The sequence below is a fragment of the Ornithodoros turicata genome, chromosome 3 (genome assembly GCF_037126465.1).
Source record: "Ornithodoros turicata isolate Travis chromosome 3, ASM3712646v1, whole genome shotgun sequence".
Classification (NCBI taxonomy): Eukaryota; Metazoa; Arthropoda; class Arachnida; order Ixodida; family Argasidae; genus Ornithodoros; species Ornithodoros turicata.
This window is the reverse complement of record NC_088203.1, coordinates 107,982,035-108,001,087: the sequence shown is the minus strand read 5'-3', so window position 1 is coordinate 108,001,087 and position 19,053 is coordinate 107,982,035. Positions and strand designations below refer to the sequence as shown.

Sequence of the window (19,053 nt, the reverse complement as noted above, 5' to 3'; positions counted from 1 at the left end):
AACACACGTTGAATCACATCGACGCATGAATAAACCGGCGAACACTTCTACAAACTGTTCTGCCATCACCGAAACACGAAACACAAGAGGACACCTTGCCGGCCGATTTTATAATGAGCATCTTCTTTCGTTGTTTGCAGAGCTGAAAAGGCGCTTGTCTGGCACGTAATCGTAATCCTGTCTTTGTTGTCAGGCCTCAAAATCCGACGGCGCCCGAACGCGTTCTTCACGCTCCAACCGCACCAGCCCACGAAGCATTCCAGTTCCGTAGTTGATAGACTGTACGTGGGATAACAGTCGTGTCCAGGAACAGCACAACACGCGTAGAATCACAAACTGTTCTGCCGATTGACATCACCGAAGCACGGAACACAAGAGGACGGACGCCGTGCCAACCGATGCGAGCTATTTCGAAACTATGCTAAAACGGCCGCCGGGACGCTGCACACACATGCGCGCGTACAAAATGCGATTTCAAAACGTTGTCGACCAATCGGAGCGCGCACGCAGTCTGGGCCAATGAGCTTGCAACGTTGTAGATTGGCGCAGTGGTACATACTCTACAGCCGCATCCTCGGTTACCTGAGGAGGACTGGCTCTAGCTCTAGCCATATGCTCTAGCATGCTACAGATGCTAGTCCGCCATAACAATTTTTGAACAGTTTTGTATGGTTTCGGTGATGTGGTGAAGGATGTGCTTTTAGCTGTTGGTTTGAGCTGAAGTCATGGAGAAGTGGGAAGTAAATAATGAGGTAGTCGTCCACCAAACAAGCGAATACAAGGGTTCCGTGACATTTTGTCTAACGCCGTTTCATCGAATCGGTGGCCGCCGCATTTTCTTGCGGCGACGTGTGAAATACGTAAAGGGCTCTCCTGACCTAACCTTGGTCAGGCGTCGATGAAACTGCGTTGGACCAAATGAGTTGGATGAAATTGGTGGTCACCCTGTGTGATACTTTTAATCCGCAGGTTATTCGCCTTCAAGGAATTCTGAAGACCTGTCGTGTTTATCTAATACGAAAGATCGTCTCCAATGTACAGCGTCTAAGGGCACAGAAGTATGTCATGTCGAAACTACTACTTCGTAGTTACTTACACAAGCTCACTTCCCTCTGTTTCCACCTTTCCACCCATCAGGAGGTTATTGGGAGTGTAGGTTGTGTCATCAAATGGGTTGCCGAGTTTGAGAACGTGTCCTGTTTCTGTTCCGTGTCTCAGTTTTTATCGTTGGTTTTTTACAAGTAGACTCTTTCTTTACCTAACCAACCTAACCTAGAGCTGCACGAAGCTAACTTGCCCGATGAGAATAAGCTAATCAAACTTGATCTAACACGACATTTGTTGAAAGCGGAGTGTGTCCTATCCGTGAACCTCTAGACACTTCCATGTGCACTATGAAAACGTTTTTACAGGGGATCTGAAGCGCAACGAAAGAAAAATGCGGAAAAGGCTAATCGACTCCTTGAGCAGTTGCAACACATCAAGGTATAATAGGAAATGGTTCATTATAATAAGCCCTTTCTAGCTGTTCTTGAGTTTCAGAAGGTTGATGTCGCTGCCCTTGCAAAGGAGTCCCTTGTCAGTGAAGCTTCCTGGGCAGAAGTTGTTACGAATGTACGTTTATTTATTACTATGATAAGACTTTGAAAGTTTCATATTCTTGGATGTGGTGCCTTTTCTACATTCAGCAATGTGCAACAGATCCAGGATTTTTCTGAGGTCATACCTTGGACAGCATGCTATTACACTACCAGTGAAGGGGGGGACCAGATCTGTGAAGGAAATCAATTAATGTTGATACCTTTTTGCTTTGGCCATTATAGCCCAAGGCAACATTGGAACGCAGAGCAGAAGCAAGGTTGTTGGATCATAAGAGTGTTCGCAAATTTGTGGAACAATTCAGGAAGAAGAATCCCAGTTGGAAGTCGTGGGTTCCACAAATCATAGACATGTGGAAACAAAAGGGGATGTTCCGCGCCCAACGTACCAAAGGTGGTGAGTCTTAATTGTATCTCTTTACTGCATTGAGTAGTATGTCAACTGGGTTTGTTGATTGAAAATCTGTACCACAAAGTGCCACATAAATTGTCTCTCTATTAGACAGAATGCAACCAATCTCTCATTAATGTGACGATAAGCATCCGACTGGTGGCAAACATAGGAATCTGTCTGACCCACGTTCTTTTGAGGGGTGTCTAGATGTTGACACTCTGTGAGTCAACGCATGTGGAAACAGATGATGAGAACATGGGTCAGACTGATCGGATGCTTATCGTCACATTAATGAGAGATTGGTCGCGAGCACTGTACTTTGTGTTGTATCAATTAATGCCCATTGCAAACACGATTCAGGTGAAGAAAAAAGCGAGGACAGCTCTAGGAGAACTGAGGAGTAAGACGTAAGTAGAGAATATTGGCGATGAAAACAGTATTTGTTGTTGCGCACACAGGCCAAATTCTGCCAAGAAAAGTGAAACCACAACTAAGAAGCCTAAAGTTGTGGAACAGAGTGGTGAGAACATGTGAGTGTGCTCCATCTTTGTATCTTTGTGCCATTTCCTTCTGCCTCTTCAAGAGTGCCACCCAGGAAAGGTAGTTGGAAACCGATTGCTAAAGTTGATATGGAGGCTCAAAAGAGTAAAGTGGTGCTACCTATCAACATGAACCAACCTGAACTTGATCTGGGTTCCAGAAACGGGTGAGTCTCTTGGTTTTAAAAATCCGTTAGGAGGACCAAATATTTGTCGCATCTAAAGGGAGCTGCTCTAAATAAAATACACTATGCGGGGAAAACTCATTCATTCCAAAATGGAATCGCAGGATATTTTCTTCTATTGAAATGTAATAAACCCAGCTTCCTTATTCTATCCTACACGAAATACTTTGATGGGACATCAGTATGCTGTATTTGGCATTGGTTAATTCCTCGCTTAATTCAACCAAAGGCAAGTATGGATTTGCACGTAGAAAACACAATTGTTTGGAACCATTCGATAATTTGACCAGAAGCAAAAGGTTTAGGCATGCGGGTTGAGCGATGCACGAATGTGGTCCTCCAGAACCCATTTGTTGTCACATGAAGGTTGATCCAAGTCTCCAACAGCTTGAGATAACTGTCCCCACATGTAAAATGCAAATATACATCACTCGCCTCTTGCTAGCAGTGGTTATAAACTGTCAACTTTTGCAGAAGCGTGGAAAGTGATGCGTCCGTGCTACAGCTGCCAAAAATGAGTGACCATTTCTTCCATGTCACGAGATCACGAGATAGTAGAGACATTAGTACCATTGGGAGAGGAGGAAGCTTGACCTTGAAGCAGCAGAGAAGCTCTCGGGTCTCACGAAATAGTACACACTTGAGTACCATTGGGAGAGAAGGAAGCTTCACCTTCAAGCAGCAGAAAAGCTTTAGGTAAGTTGTTGAATTCTTAAAATTAGTTTAATGCCAGGGCATATGGCTGTGCAGGTAATGCAGTTTTGAGACTGTACAGCAGTTTCATCCAGAGTAACCAAGTATGTCAGTGGTTCCCAAACTGGGGATCGCGGCACACAAATTTAAAATAATTTCCACGCCGTGTCCACTATTCTGCATTATCAGGCATATTCTGCAACAGAGGTTTCTCATGAATGCTCTTGCATGCGCGATGCTTTCGATGAATCACACAGCCTCACTTTCACGCCTGCTTTCACTTGTCAAAATCTATGCGTGAGGTCCACTCGTTCCCACTAAAGGCGTCTGTGTCTATCACGGCGCACCACGCAGTGGCGTCTTCTTGAACTAAAGCAGATGCTAAAAACCGTTTTGTGCGCATTGTTGGTGAACAAAGCGTGTAATAGTTAGCGGATCACAGCCCCGTATTTGCTCAGGATTGAGCGCTGGTTCGTAAATGTGGTTTCTGAGTTTTGCGTGCATCCAACTGTTTAATAATGGAATGATTTCTGACCTCTATCAAACGAAAATCATCGTTGCCGAGGTGTGCCCGTCGCTGCCACGGTGACAGGCCGGAGCGCTCCAACTGCAGACCACACCCACTCTACTGTGACTTTGGTGGTAGAGAGCCCATCATTCGTTCGTAGGAAAAACCGTCTGCTACAAACATTGCAAGCCGTTTCTTGTTTACTTCTAGTCTTTATATGATTTATATCACGTTTTCTAAAAAAATACAAAGCGTATATGCAGCCTGAGAAAATAAGATTACGATCACATGAGTCATATATCCATGGCTTCTGTGCAATCTCAGAATTCACAGTAGCAGAAAGCAAGCGATGGTGGCGGTATTGTGACGCCACCTGTTAGCCACTGAACCAACTGCGTGGTGAAACCAGTCGGACAGGCTGCACACTGTCGGGGAGCACGGGGTTTTCGCTGTACAAGCGCAGTTAATTTCGGGCTGCACCACTCGTTCTTCCCGTAATGTCTGCGGTCCCAAAAAATCGTGGTTGTGTCGTGGACAGCCTTCAAACCCTCCGTTTCGGACATCGTGTAGCCGGAGAACGCATGGCGTCTCCGAAGCGGTAGCAGACATTCCGGCCTGTGCGATTTGCTCACCTCGATCATGTGATCCCAAGTCCAATGAGGAGCGTCACATAGTGATGCGCGTGGTGGCGCTCATCACGTGCCTATCGTGAAGGCGAAGGGGGGTGTTTTGCGCACGGGAGGTTCAGGGGGCTATTGCAGGCGTCCCAATTTCGCTACGGTTGCACTAATTGTGGGAAAACTGTTTTCGGCCGCCTGACATTCCATACTGACCAAAAACAGAAACAAAGTTGTGGGCCTCTAGACTGCTCCTTTAAAATCTCGAGACCTTTCTTGAACGTGGCTTGTGTAGCAGCTCAGGACACATTGGATACTTTTGTTTAAATTCCCTCTCCCATATGGACATCTCATAGAGGATTTAAGAGCAATAGGGGAAAGCTCAATTCCTCCATCTCTACTTTGAGTCGTTGCGTGATCAGCGGTATGACGCCAGTGTCCACCGTGAGATTATCCAACAATTTTCTGCAACTTTGATCTTGATAGTAGATTGCGCAGTTGCCGTCTCTGTGTCGTTTATGAAGCTCTAGAGGTCAAACTCTGTTTGTGACGCCTCATCTACATTATGAGACACAATGTCGGCTTCAGTCGGCACTCAGTGTCGCTCGCACGTTGGATGCTTCTTCACGGAACTACGCGCACAAGCTTGGCTGGTTACGCAGTCTGTTTATGAGAAGAGTAGGAAGGAAAAACCAATGAGACTGTTGCAGGCAGTAGACTTGTTTTTTCTCTTGGCCCGAAGTCATCTTGTACGAAGTGCTGAGAACAAACGACCGAGCGTAAGGCTGGCAACCAGCGCATTCCCTTTTGCTCACCTTCCCGCGATATTGCGTTGAGACGTGCATCAACAACTGTCTGGTTTTACGGTATTTTGAGGTAAGCCCGAACTTATTTGTCTCTGTTGACGGACACAGCAGCACCGAACAGTTCTTGGGCATATTCTGCGTCAGCCTCAACGAGGATCACTGCAGCAACACCTGAGTTCTGTCGTACATGGCTTAAGTGCCCTTCAGGCACAAGCAGACTCCCAAACCTCAAAACAAAGCACTGGATACAGGCAGCACTTGATGAAAACCAGATGATATGCGCTTCCTTCCCGTCTGCATTGTAAAGGCGGAATGCCAAAACTCTACAGTGACAGCTCTCCTATTGTTTCCCTAAAACGGTTGTAGGCCAGAGTGAAGCGGAAGTGGCCGTGGTTAGGGTTAGTTTAAGTCCAGTCATGCTGGGGCACGTTGCTCACACGTCTGCCATGTCGTCTTCCATCGTGGTCGTCATGACAACGGAGCTGTCAAATGGCTCGAGTCATCTCCCGTTCACAAAGTTGGTTGTTTGCCGCTTTACGTCAGTTTCGTCGTAACCATATATGGTCATCATGAGGGAGATCCGAAATAGTTCTTGTCTTTCCCAAATTCCCGCTTGGTCACTGCGAGCAAACATCACAGATCTGCATGCTCTCATTATTGCTGTCGGAACAAGTGAGCACGTAGTATCCAGCCAATTCCGTACTTTGCGATGCATTTTGCAGTGCAGTGGAGACTGTTTGTTTGGTTCGTCAAAGAGCTATTTGTGGCATCCTGTGCAAAGAAAGGTGTGGTGATCAAATACTGATTTTCAGTATACCCTATATGTATGACAAACTTGATTTTCCGTAGCAAGAATAAAGATTGATGAGAACACGTGTCAAGTTGTAGACCACAGTGTTTGCCTTGGCATAATGTTGCTCTCAGTGCTCCATCTCTGCAATGTGCTAAATTTATTAAGATTGTTTTCGTGTTGTGCATATTCTAACAATGGCGTGCCATATCACTTCTGCAAGCATGAAGAAACAACACATGCTACATCTGATTATGTACATCTGCATCAAATACGGTGATCATACTGCGTTCTGTGGAATAAAAGGCCAACTGTTTTTAATTGAATGGCGAGAAAACATGTGGAATTTATTGCTTTTCCCCGTGGCTCTGGAAAGCGTGTTAACTTCCGCAGGTGAGCAGACGACAAGAGGGGGAACGATTATGAAATGCACAACAGTCTCTGTAGCAGAGAATATTCACTGTTTTGTATTATATATTTCACTCTAAACACAACCTAATACACCAAATAAAAGATGTTTCATTACATTATTATAGAGAGGCAGGGAAGAGGGGTGAGATTACGGATGATGGTGCACACCTCTTATCAATTCTTCTAGTAATTTAATAGCTCGTCGGGACAACCCAAATTGTACCATTAGCAACAGAGAATGTGGCCTCAGTAGGTCAAGCGCTTAGAAATATCTTATACAAAGTATATTTGGCACAGTCAGGCTCATGCAAACTAGCACAACTATTTCGATATGCTAAGCTGAGCAAAAGTATTTCCTTTCAGGAAAGAGGAAGACGAACAAGGTGGGCATTGCAGTAGTAAGTATTCTACCGACATTTTACCGGCATTTTACCGACCTCTTCCAGGAGACCTCCACCCATCCTGGCTTGCAAAGAAGCGCCAGAACCAAAGCATCGCGCAATTCAAGGGCAAGAAAGTCATCTTTGACTGACCTCAAATAAATCACTTTATTGTCAATTTACTCGCACGGAGAACATATTTACAAGAGTGTGTTCTTAATGGAGTTCACGCTGGGAAGAACTCATCCCAGGCGATCCTGGTGAGTTTAAGGAGAGCACAATGTATAGAGTACTGCAGAATTAAGGCACCAAAGCCTTTGTAAAGTCCAGCAGCACCTTCTTGGATGATTATAGACTGGAAACAGTCTACTGGCCCTAGGTACTGCGAAATGACTGGAGCCACAGAGCAACCAGTGTCCAGGTTGTCAATGATGGTGCGGGTGCCCTGCAAGTACAGCCTGACCCACTTCCTTTCATTATTTCGTTTCCAACAAATGGAGGTTCCTGGAGCTTACCTGTGCAAGACAGTTTCCAAGGGGAAAAGTACTACATCCGCTATTAAGCTGCCCGTAAACGCTGCCATCAACTCTGGGAAATAGGAATGCGTCACTCTGGGAACAGCCCCCATCTGCACATATGAAAAATGTCTCATAGCCATGTCTCATAGCCATCATGTGGGGGAGGGGTACTCACCCTCTGCCTCTCCCGCACATTAGACCACCATAGCACCACTGACTGCACTACGGAAGAGAGGATGTAGTGGAGTACCCCATGGACGACCGTTGGTCCGACCAACTTCCAGATGGGGAGCATTCGACCATGGCCACCGACCATGCGACAGAGGCCCTCACGCAGGCAGTCCAGTACACCAGGTTTTTCGCTTGCCATGTCGCACTGTACAAATACACATTTATATATCAACTTCCCCCAAATTGTACCTTCAGTAGTGCATTTGGTAGAAGGACACGAGGGGAATGTACATAGAATCTTTCCAAAAATATTTTTCTAGCTACGCCACTGGCTAAAAGGTGCATTTTGTTGCGAATACCTGCACGACTTCAACGAGGCTGGCACAGTAGAATGGCGTGATTAGTGCAAACGTTGCCCTGCAAAAATTGCTTCCTTGTAAGCGTATATTTGCGGCACTGTTGTAGAAAAAGATTACCCTTTGAGTGCTACATGCTTTGCCATGTGCTTGAGGGAGCTTTGTGATGTTACCTCCCTAAAAGAAAACGAGCACAGATGTAGGGTAGGGTCTCTTTTTTAGAACACATACCGTGGCAGCAACATCACCTCAGAGAGACATGTTTCCATGGCCATGGTGAGACCACGAACAATGAACACACTTGGAGCTCCCTTCCACAACGTTATCAGGCCCTTGAAAAGCAACGCAACTAAAATACAATCGCACTTGAACTTTTCTTTCTTACCTGTCGTTGTTGTAGCTTAGCAATGACTGGGAGCAGCGTAAATGGCGACAAGTGAAACTTGTGTGCCTGACAATTTACCTGTGGCAGGAAAATTTGTAGCCTGGAATCCTCATTTGTCTACTCTGAATGAAACGTACCTGGCACTGCCGTCGTAGTACCACGCATGGATGGGAAATGACATTTTCTGCCAATATACTGTAACATTCACAAATTAATCTCTCTCACTCAATGTATCCATTTCTTACCTCATCAATCTGAGTCCCACACCAGCATACTGAGGCTCTGGAAATGACAACGGAGAACGTCACACGTTCTATGTTACCGCATATTTTGGAAATAAGCACCGCTATACTGCATACTGCTATACTAAACGGATCTGTACTTGCTGTTTCGTTTTTATTTCATAGTTTTTGCAACAAAAAATAAAAATACGGACGACCACGATAGACACGGCGATTTCCAGTGGCAGCAATTCCGTGTTAGCGCCGCGAAGCAACCGTAGCTATGAGAGAGGGGGATTAGTATGCATCCTGGGCCGACTTGAGGGGGAACTGTGGAAAACCCAGGGAAAACCTGAGACAGGATTGGAACCCGTGTGACCAACCACTATTGCTGTGGAACGCATTTGATGTGACGTGGACAGCAGGAAGGGGTTTTGTGTGCGTCCTGGGCTGTTGACGGCTCCCACCAAGGAGGGGACGAGGCCCATGCAGACATATGGAAAGCAATGCCATTTTGTACACGTTTGGCAGTACAGTTTCCTTTTTTGGTTCTCCGAAGCAAAGATGCTAGGATAACAACATCTCTTTGTATATCCTTTCCAGCCCACGTTTTATCCCTTAATAATGTATTTGCCTCCACACCTGAGCTGATTTGTTCAGTAGGGAGGTTTAGCAGGTAGGAATGCTTTTATGATAACTGTTCGGTTTGCAGTGGATGACATCACGTTGCTGGTCTTTGATTTGAAAGCATTTCCTTTTGTTTCCCATGTGTTAAAGCTTCCTTTTCATGTCCCTGTCCTGCAAGCACATACCCCTTTTCCTCCTCTGGAGCAGAGAGACAAAGCCTTCCCGTTAACAGTTTGTAACAGCCAAGTCGTTGTGCTACATGACAGAGAGTCAATCTTCCTCTGCAAGTCAATCTGCATTCCTTGCAGCGGTCCAACAGTGTCTGCCCATGCAGCTGCACTAAGTGCTGACCAGAGCTGCATAAGTTACTCACGGAGTGCAATTAAAGTTGCAGTTACATTACTTCAAGAGTAACCAAGCTGCAGGAAAAGTTACTTAGATGGAAATGCACCTCGGTTACAGTTACTCATGAAATGTCATTGAATTAAATCCCAATTAATTTCGGTTACTGATGTTCAAGATGTAAAACTTTGGAACACAGTGTATCAAACGTAGTACTCGTTGAAAACAAACTTTGGAAACAACCTCGTAGTCAAGCTGAGAATGCTGATAAATTTGTTCTTAACAGCGGGGCATTTTAAAGCTGTTATTAGAATCGCTCTGTAATGTTCCACCCCATGCATGAAAATTTGGTTGGAGAAGTAACTTCCCTCAGAGATTAATTAAATTACAGTTACACATTTTAGAAAGCAGTTGGTTACAACACTTAGTTACGCGAAAAATAGTTACTTTACAGCTCTGGTGGTGACCCTCCTTCTGTTCCTGATGATGTCCCTATGGCGTTTGTACCCAGGGGTGGATCTAGAGTGGGGCCTGGGGGGAGGGGAACACTATGTCCTGACCCTCTCCACAAATTCTGTCTCCATCTACCATACTGGCCAAGGCTGGACCCCCCCCTCAGAAAAATCATGGATCCGCACCTGCACGCACCATCAAATCGGTCGACGTCGTGAGGTCCTTTTCGGACATTTTGTCCTGAAATTATGCTTGTTTTCTATTGTCTTTATGATTTCAATCAGTAAACATGTACACAGTGCTTGTAGTTCAATTCCAAATAAAGATTACCATGCAATCGGAGCAGTTTTGTGAGGGCCAAAATCTCTCTACTATTTTTGTAGTGCAATGGAAGAACGAGTTAAAAATTTATCATAGAAGAGTTTTATTTTTAAGCAGCAATTGTCACAGGAGAGCATGCGGTAGAGTGGTATGTTACTGTAAATCAATCAGTGCTGACGGCAGTGATTGTAGTTCAATATTGATCGTGTCTATCCCAAGAAAACTCCTGCCTTGTTTGTGCTCCTTCCAGTGAATTTTTTCTTTTTTAGTGCTATAAAATCTGCTCTCTAGTTACCACACCAAGATGAATCAGTCTTATTACAAGTATGTACATCTTATTATGTTAGGGTGTCTACCAAATTGCTACTTTCAAATTCCTTGACATTTCCAGGTTGGTAGACACCCTTCCATGTGACAAAAAAAATGTGAAACACCAGCTCGACACAACAGGCGACAAAATTTACGTTACAACCGTTTAAACGTTACAAGTAAATTTTGTTGCCTGTTGTGTCAAGCCGGCGTTTCATCTTTTTTCGTCATGAATCTTCATCCTTGTAGTATATGTGTACGGCATTGAAGGGCATTATGAGTTGGGCGTACCCTGATCAATTTCTTTGGGATTGGGTCGGTTGGCGTCTCCTTCAGCCAGAACCGCAGGTGGCAGTTGCGAGAAATCATAGTGGCCACGAGCACGAATATTGGGCCCCACGGTCAATTCGGGGATCGGCTGAAGGTAGTCTCCTTCGCGACCATAGTTGTTTTGATGCACTCCGGCCATGTTTCTAGCACAGTGCCGATCACTTCACCTGTAAGCAATTATCAAAAGTATTCCATATGTGCCACTCGATGCTGTCACGGCGCTTTCAATTTTGCAAGTTCTGAACAACAACGATCTCGCAACAAAATCATACAGATGGTCGCCATTAACTTGCGTGTATGTAGCACACTCTCGAACCCATGCTCGAACTCGAACCGGCTGCCGTCCTCGCAATTTTTTTGCACATGCGACAGCGATTATGAAAAGAAACTTGTACAAATAGTATGTCAACTTTAGGTAGCTCGATTGGTAAAGAGGCAAGATTGCCTGAACGGCCCGAATTGTAACCATTGAGTCAATTGAGCAGTCACGTGACACTTGATGCCCAATCAGGGACGCGGCGTGACATTCAAACGTCTGCGTTCGGTGGATGTGGTGCCAGTGCCAGTGGTGTGGTACGGTGAAATCTGCATTTTACCATAGACTGAGTTAAGTCACAACGTCTGAAATATGGCAAAACATATCTATTATTCGGACAAATACTACGATGAAAAGTTTGAGTACAGGTAAGTGGCTTCACTAGTTGTTCCACGTTTCAGAGTTCCCTCCATTTCCGTTCGATTGTTGATTCGCCATTGTAGATGTGCTGCTAGCTTTGAAGTGGAACTAAAAGCGTCTGAATTAGCAGTTTCCTATTGTCACAAAACCTTATTCGATAACGGAACGCTTTTTGATGCAGCCAATATTTTGCCACAACAACTGTCGTTTCAGGCATGTCGTCTTGCCGAAAGAGATAGCCAAGAAAGTTCCCAAGACTCATCTAATGTCTGAAACGGAATGGAGAGGTATTGGCGTCCAGCAGAGCCAAGGATGGATTCACTACATGATTCACGAGCCCGGTAAGTCACGCCAGTCGACTTGTCAATGAATTTTACAAGTAGTAGGATCCTGAGAGTTTCTGCTTTGCTTCACTAGCATATTTGCTCTGTTCCCTCTGGCTCGCTTGATGATTCATGATCGGGATATACCCATTGTTGGTGGCACACAAATACAGGTCCAGTCATCCAGACTGTCTCTCCTCCTCACTTTATGATGTTGAAAACAGGCCATAAGCCCGGAGTAGTCATTTAATGTAATGGTAACGACAGTAGACACATTCCAACCCCATGAATGACCTCTTGCACACTGATCATATGTTGCAATCCAGGTTTACACAGATACATTTTTAAGTTTTCAAATTTGAAAGACATCCTGTTGCTGGAAAATAAGTGTTCTACAGAGCAAGACATTTCCTCACAAACTTGAAATTATCTAGTTCATCTGTACTATATGTAGACAGAGTCTCGTTCTTTTGCTTTCAAGAATGGACTGTCAAGCACGGCTTTGAGCTTTGCTTTAACAACAGATGCACCTCGAGCCCTTTGTCCTGGACGATGTCTCCACGAGAGCTAAGTTGGCAAACTCAAACTTTGTGATGGATATGGGAAGGAACGAGAAATTAGCTTCAATGGCTGCTACGCCATTTTTCACGCTAACAAATAGTCGCTGACCACTTGACGCACAATTTCAAAATTTGCGGCATAGTATTTTGCTTCTTTGATCCACGTGCCCCATCTGGTGAGCACAGTCTGAGGAAGCAAAGCCACACCAAACGGCGATTTCAACTTGTTGGTTGTGTATTGTAAATGATGATGGGATTGAACAGAGTGCAGAAAAATGAGCTTAATATGCCCCTGTACAAGATAGGGTCCTAAATATGCTCAAGGCATTTCGGCACTTGCTCAGCATTCCTTGGGTCACAGTGTTTTGCCTGTTGGCTCCATGTTGATGTCACAAACACTTGTACCGACTGAAACATATTCTTGCTCGACATATCATGGCTCATCTAGAACCAACTGCCGCTCACGTGTAGTTTCTGATATTCATAATCCTATCTTGTTTATACTGCCACACGAATGCTTTCGTATAAAAAGTACTGCGTAAAATTTATTCACTCAAATTACCGAGTGCCTCTCTCAGTAATACAAAAGTGAAATGACCCCCCATTTTAGGCCCTGTTCTTTTCCTTGTGTACGTGGAGATATCAGATCCAGGATTATCTTAATAACCTCAATGACTAATGGAAATAAATAGCGACGAGGCATATCATTCACCTCTTGAAGGTTCCCTCTGTGTATGACTCCTATTTGGACCTATGCTTGGTGCTATCTAGTGATTTCTATTGGACCACACATATCAATTCTGTTGTAATCAACACAGATAAGACACTAAGATATGTACCACAAATATACAGATGAGATTGAAGCCGCACAATTATTGTACATTCTACAGTTTAAAAGCTATCACGAGTTGAGAAGAGAACTAGTTCCTCACGCCACACAATGATTGTTTCGGTTGTATTTGTAAATTTGATCGACAGACAGTAAATATTTTGCATGGTAACTCCTGATGGTCAGCCTGATAAAAGAAACATCTCATTCGTTGATCCCCTGAGTGGGATCATTGAAACATGTATACTCTAGTATACTAGACAAATATAATAGTGATAATAATTTTGGGCTTCACGTTGCAAGACACCAGTCGCGGTGAATGTCACAGTGATCGGTTTCGTCAATGATCAAAATCTTGATCCACAGCATAGCATAGCATATTTAACATCCGTTCCTGAGCAACTTGTAACAATGTCCTCTTGAGATGAGCCATCCAGGGTGGCCTAATCTTGGGTGGGTGCCACGTTTTTATTTTGATGTATAAAAAAGCAGGTTGTTCAACAGCAAATGATCTAATGATCCTGCTTTCAGTCATGGTTACATTATGGCATTTCCTCAAGCCCTTCTAAAAAATATTCAACTGCTCTCTGTGTACATGGGTTATATTTAGTCTAAATCAGACTACATCATGGAGGGCCACTAAGAAAACACCATACATACCTCGATATATGATACCATAAAAATGTACACAGGAAAAGGATTGTAACTAAGTTGAAAACTCCGATAAACATCCTCCGAATTTTCCAAAATTAAAACTCTGAACCTTAGTGATCCTTGCGCATCTGCGACAGGTCCTGTGTCAGTTTTTTGCAAACCCAAAAGTTAGTCTTTGGTGCGAGGGGAAAAGGATCCGTCAGATGTACAAAGTTGCAATCCGCGGGTTTTGTGTTGTTGTATCACAACTTCATTTTGACTCTGATCCTTATACTTAAAAACTAATTAATTTTACCGATTACTTACACATCACATCATCATCATCTCTCACATACTCACCGTAGTTTTGGCGCTCTATGGCCTTTGTGCCATTAAACCCATAATCTCTCTCACTTAATTAATTACGAAACAAAAATAGTTGCTCGCACCACTGGTAACAGTATGCAGTCTCTCCTTTTTGTGCACGATGAACCATTTTATTCTTAAACTTTGGCTCATTTTTTGTGAAACAATTAGGGAACATGAAGTGACATATAATATACTAATGAGCCTCAGCCATATATGGGTGCTGACACATAGCACGTGTGAGCTTACATAAGCCCCTTACAAAGTGAAGGGGGCCTGCTGGTCAGAATGAAAAGAACATACCAAGCTGGTTTTCTTTGTGCATTCTAAATGCATGCTGACATTGTATTCAAGAATCGCCAATGGGTCCAACTCTATTTGCATTTACATTTGCCCACAGACACCTCAGTCTATGGGGACCTGAGCCAATCCAACTACCATGAAACGTGTATTCTGTGCTACATGCTGGGGCCAAACGGGTAATTCGTCGTAACCGCTACTAGTCGTGAAATCTTTCACGCCCTCCTGTCCACTGGAAGCACTGTAGCACACAAATGCTTCAGTCTATTATAGTTGCCTTGTGGAGCTGAATGTGAACAGAACCCTTATCGTCGAACCTAGATCCGAACCGATAAATGTCTTGGTTTGACACTGATTCAGAACTCATTACTGAGAATTCCATTTGACACACCAAGAGAAGGATAAATATGAAACACGATTTCTCACACACAACAGAACAGTTATGTACAAAGGCCACTGTATCTTCATTTTTTAGTAGTCCCAGAAGAACGTCAAGAAAAACAATGTACAAGTTTCCGGCAATGCAGAATCAAAAATGACAAGAGAGCAAGACTGTTAAGAGCATCAGCTGTTTACAATATATACATTAAAAATGAGACTTCAGGTTCAGTCCCAGAAGCAATAACCAATTGTCAGCAATGTCAGCTAGCTATTTCTCTCTGATTTTTCATTTATTTTTCAAACTTGAAATTGTGAGCTGAGGCAACTCCTTTGTGAAGGACTACATATTCTTGCATCGTTTTTATATATTCAGATACAAGTGTTGAGAAGCTGTACAACGTGTTGGTTGGTACATTGAAACATGATGAGGCTACAGAGACACGACAACGTCCTCTGTCCTTGTCTCTGTTGCGTTGCCTCATCCTCACATTAGTTACGTTGTTATTTTATCAAATTGCACGAGAATACCATGTTGCTGTGTCCGTAACAACCTGAGGTTCATGAGCTACAGGAAGTGCCATGTGTTCCGTCTATCATGAACAGAGGCAGCAGAGCCCTGGTCTACTAAGGAGGAGGGGGTTCACAGCGCAGGATGTAATTTCTTTCTCCAGGTTCTATTTTTGCGGACAAGGAGAAAAGCTACCAAATTTGATGACAACCCATATGGTTTTGAAGGGTGTCTACCCAGTATACTTTGCTAGGTTGGATGCTAAATGCAGGTTACTCAACAAAAAGAACTCTTTACCAGATAAGTTAGTGTGCAAAGAATGTAACTAACAATGTTGCGGGTTATAAAAATTAACTTCTTAGGCTACTGTGGAAAAGTAACAAGTTACTTGATACATAATATAGACTTTCTAGTTATTTACCTTTCTATAATTCAGAATTTGATCTCATAAGGGGTGGTGCAAGATGTTTTGCGCAAGTAGTTTTAGTTACTGTAAACATATTTTTATTCGCGGCTTATTAATTTTCGTGAATCGCTCACCTAGTCATTGTGAATTTATTTGCGAGTATTTAATTTTGCAATTCCAGGGCTGTTCTTTCGCTGGAAAATCTTCAAGCAGTGTTCATGAGTACAACTTTTCACAATTTTTTTAGTGGTCGCAAAATTTGCGAAAATTGATACGTCGCGAACAAAAATACGTACAGTTGATGCGGCAAAAACAGTATACCTTTGTGCTTTTTTAGTGGGGCAGTTGATGATTTGGTTTTGTAGTATGGTTCTTGAACTGTGCTCAAAGCAGACATTGAAAGTTAAGTGAATTGTCCTGTATGCAGATTTCGTAGAATCCTGCCATGTTTTAACTACATGGGGTCCTCTGTTATTACGAATACACAGCTTGTCGCTGAGTCTCCTAATGTACGACCAAAACATAGTTTTATTTATTTATACATACTGCAGCCTCACTAAGGCTAATCCTTTGTGGGAAGAGCACCAGCAATGATATTTATACCAAATGTGGTGAAATTGAATTATAAATTCCATACAGGATCTAGAGGGTGGGTTCTCAATTTCTATCTTCACATACTACTAAAATTTTTTCTGCTCTTGCATGGTAGGCACTGTAACCAAATGCGCTGATGGTCACGAAGTCCTCCTCTTAGTCTTTGTGCTACCGAGAATCATCACGCATGATTTTATTTGATACAGCGGTTACTGCATATGTCAGCTGGAAGGGCAACGTTTCAGATTGTGTTAAGCCCTCTTGATAATACTCTTACCAAAATAGTATTCCAAATATAAGTATTTGGGAGTAGCATCACTGTTACTGAAATACTGTTTGAATCTCTTTCGTTATTTCGTTCAGTGGTTAAGACTTGACATGTTTGTTTAAAAGCTGTAGTATGAAGAAAAACAAGATGAAACTGCTCAAGTACAACGGCCTCGCTTTGGTAATTTCAGCGTAGTTTAAGGAGCACACATTTTGCAGTGACAAGAGTTATTCGATGGCAGTTATATTGGAAATGGAGATTTTGCTGTTCTCAAGGTGATTGATTTCTTGCTCATGGTTGCTTTCCACAGAGCCACACATCCTGTTGTTCCGTCGGCCCCTACAGGGTGGCCAACCGCCTTCGCAGGAGCAACAGATGAAGGATGATGACATATAAAGGGGACCTAACTTATGATCTTCACTTTGGCGCTCTTCGTGTATATAGTGTATAAACAGCATGGGTGGTTTGTGTTACTTTTTTTTGTGTGTAGCTCCTGGTGGTAAATAAATTGTTTTCTTTTCTTTTTTTCTTAAGCCTCATTGAGTAATCAAGGAGAAAGGATCTGATGAGGTGAGCTATCAACTGCAGATCATTTTCTGCGGACTGTTGCAAGATGTGCACCGTCTTAACCATACTGGCATTGTATTCCACTTATCTGCTACACAAGTGAATTGCCCATGGACCATATGGTTGAGATAATAAGCTGCTTTTATTTAATATCTGAAAGTCACTAGGGTTGGGAATCCCACGGCGATCCCAGGACAGGATTCGTGTAAGACCGAAACATACACAGCCTTTATGTAGTAACTTGAATTATTCCTGTGTCTCCTCAACGTTCTCTCACGTGTTAGCCAAAGCATCTGTTTTTTTATATGTGTGTCGTTTTATAGAAAAACTGACGACACCACTACTCAAACACTATGGAAGGAACTCACAGGTGTCAACAATTGCAGCCTGCTTATCAGCAAGGAATGGAAAGAGACCACCCCCTTACGCACTGTGGTCGTCGGATGTAGTTCCAATTCAACTTGGATGCTAGTACTCTTCATGTCAATGAATGAGCGGGCGTCAGCTTTGGTTGTTCATAAACATAGACACAGAAAAGATGCAGGGGCAAGAATATCTCCCCTCTTTTATGTTGAATCTCCAACTCAAAAATCTTGTCTGACAAACCGTAGAACAAGACTACATCCAGCTAACTAGTGCAGCAAATGATGTATCTGTTATGTTACTCATTAGGAGGCCTATGAAAGACCTATGTCTCCTAATTTCATGGTAACACTCAGTCGTGTGTGCACCCACACAACCAGGGACTATTTTTTCCTACACCCGGCATTGTCATACGTGCACCCAACAACGCAACACTGTGCATTACTTTTTAGCAGCTATCAATTGAGGCGCAGCATTAACGTTCTTCCCCTGTCTTTCTGCTACTTCCTGCTAGTTCAAGTCAATAGCAACAGAAATCAGTAGCAGATACTACAAGTTACCAGCTCATGTGACTCAGTGGCTAGCAGGCTGATTATGTCGCATGAACACTGGGAGGTACCCGGGTTCAAATCCGCAAGTGGGAGAAATTAGTGGTCTATCATGTTTGTCAACGAACTACTATTGTATTCGATTTTCAATATTTTTCCGAAATATTTAAGTCCTGACAATAGACTGTGTTTTACATTTCAGGTAAAATGACCGAGTTCATAAGAGGTCCTTGAAAGAGCCTTATCAATTTTTGTGCCAAAATTTAGTGGGAACCATGCTTTTCCAACAGGAAATTGTTTCTTATTAATGCTAGTCATATTTTTTGTTAAGTGCAATGTTAATGAACATAATTTAGTTGAGCAAGGTGAACTATATGTTGTCTAAGTTGTGTTGAAACACACAAAAGCTTCTCAGAGAGTAGAGAAGGTCTCTGGAAATATTAGACTGAATATTACTTTTACTCGAGTCCACTTGGCACAGAATTTAGTTGGTCATTGGATGCTTTCAAGAAGCTTTCTTTGGCATTATTCATGCTGGATCTTGCGCTTGTATTGCAGTAGGAGTTCCCCATGCCGTGCCTACATATGGAATGTGAATGTTCCTATTGTCTATAAGGACAATTTTTTTTCTGGACCGTTCTGTGCAAATGTACTGCCCCCAGAAGATGTGGTGAGTGAGTATCTCGCATTTCCCACACTGCGATTGTGGCTGCATCAGACCTTCAAGGTAGGGGGGGCTCGATACGAAAACTCGCCCCCTGCTGATCCTGTGTCGAC

The 19,053-nt window shown here is 43.3% G+C and overlaps 3 protein-coding genes across 3 annotated transcripts; 2 read left to right on the top strand and 1 right to left on the bottom strand.

Annotated features, from left to right (window-relative positions):
- Positions 1–562: 562 nt before the first annotated feature.
- Positions 563–7,099, top strand: LOC135389171 (uncharacterized). Its single transcript, XM_064619223.1, has 11 exons — positions 563–752; positions 970–1,058; positions 1,413–1,485; positions 1,543–1,614; positions 1,824–1,995; positions 2,353–2,392; positions 2,430–2,522; positions 2,576–2,698; positions 3,191–3,412; positions 6,905–6,924; positions 6,988–7,099. Exons 1-11 carry the CDS (start codon positions 726–728, stop codon positions 7,071–7,073), a joined length of 1,017 nt encoding a protein of 338 aa, XP_064475293.1. The 5' UTR covers positions 563–725; the 3' UTR covers positions 7,074–7,099.
- Positions 7,071–11,278, bottom strand: LOC135389169 (mitochondrial outer membrane protein SLC25A46-like). Its single transcript, XM_064619222.1, has 10 exons — positions 10,916–11,278; positions 8,597–8,633; positions 8,489–8,546; positions 8,352–8,429; positions 8,198–8,298; positions 8,087–8,143; positions 7,970–8,027; positions 7,615–7,815; positions 7,437–7,549; positions 7,071–7,379 (listed from the first exon to the last, which is right to left on the bottom strand). The coding sequence occupies exons 1-10, from the start codon at positions 11,091–11,093 to the stop codon at positions 7,148–7,150; spliced, it is 1,113 nt and encodes a 370-aa protein (XP_064475292.1). The 5' UTR covers positions 11,094–11,278; the 3' UTR covers positions 7,071–7,147.
- A 48-nt stretch (positions 11,279–11,326) lies between these two features.
- LOC135389173 (cyclin-dependent kinases regulatory subunit-like) lies at positions 11,327–17,326 on the top strand. Its single transcript, XM_064619226.1, has 3 exons — positions 11,327–11,638; positions 11,844–11,971; positions 17,109–17,326. The coding sequence occupies exons 1-3, from the start codon at positions 11,583–11,585 to the stop codon at positions 17,192–17,194; spliced, it is 270 nt and encodes an 89-aa protein (XP_064475296.1). The 5' UTR covers positions 11,327–11,582; the 3' UTR covers positions 17,195–17,326.
- The last annotated feature ends 1,727 nt before the right edge of the window (positions 17,327–19,053 follow it).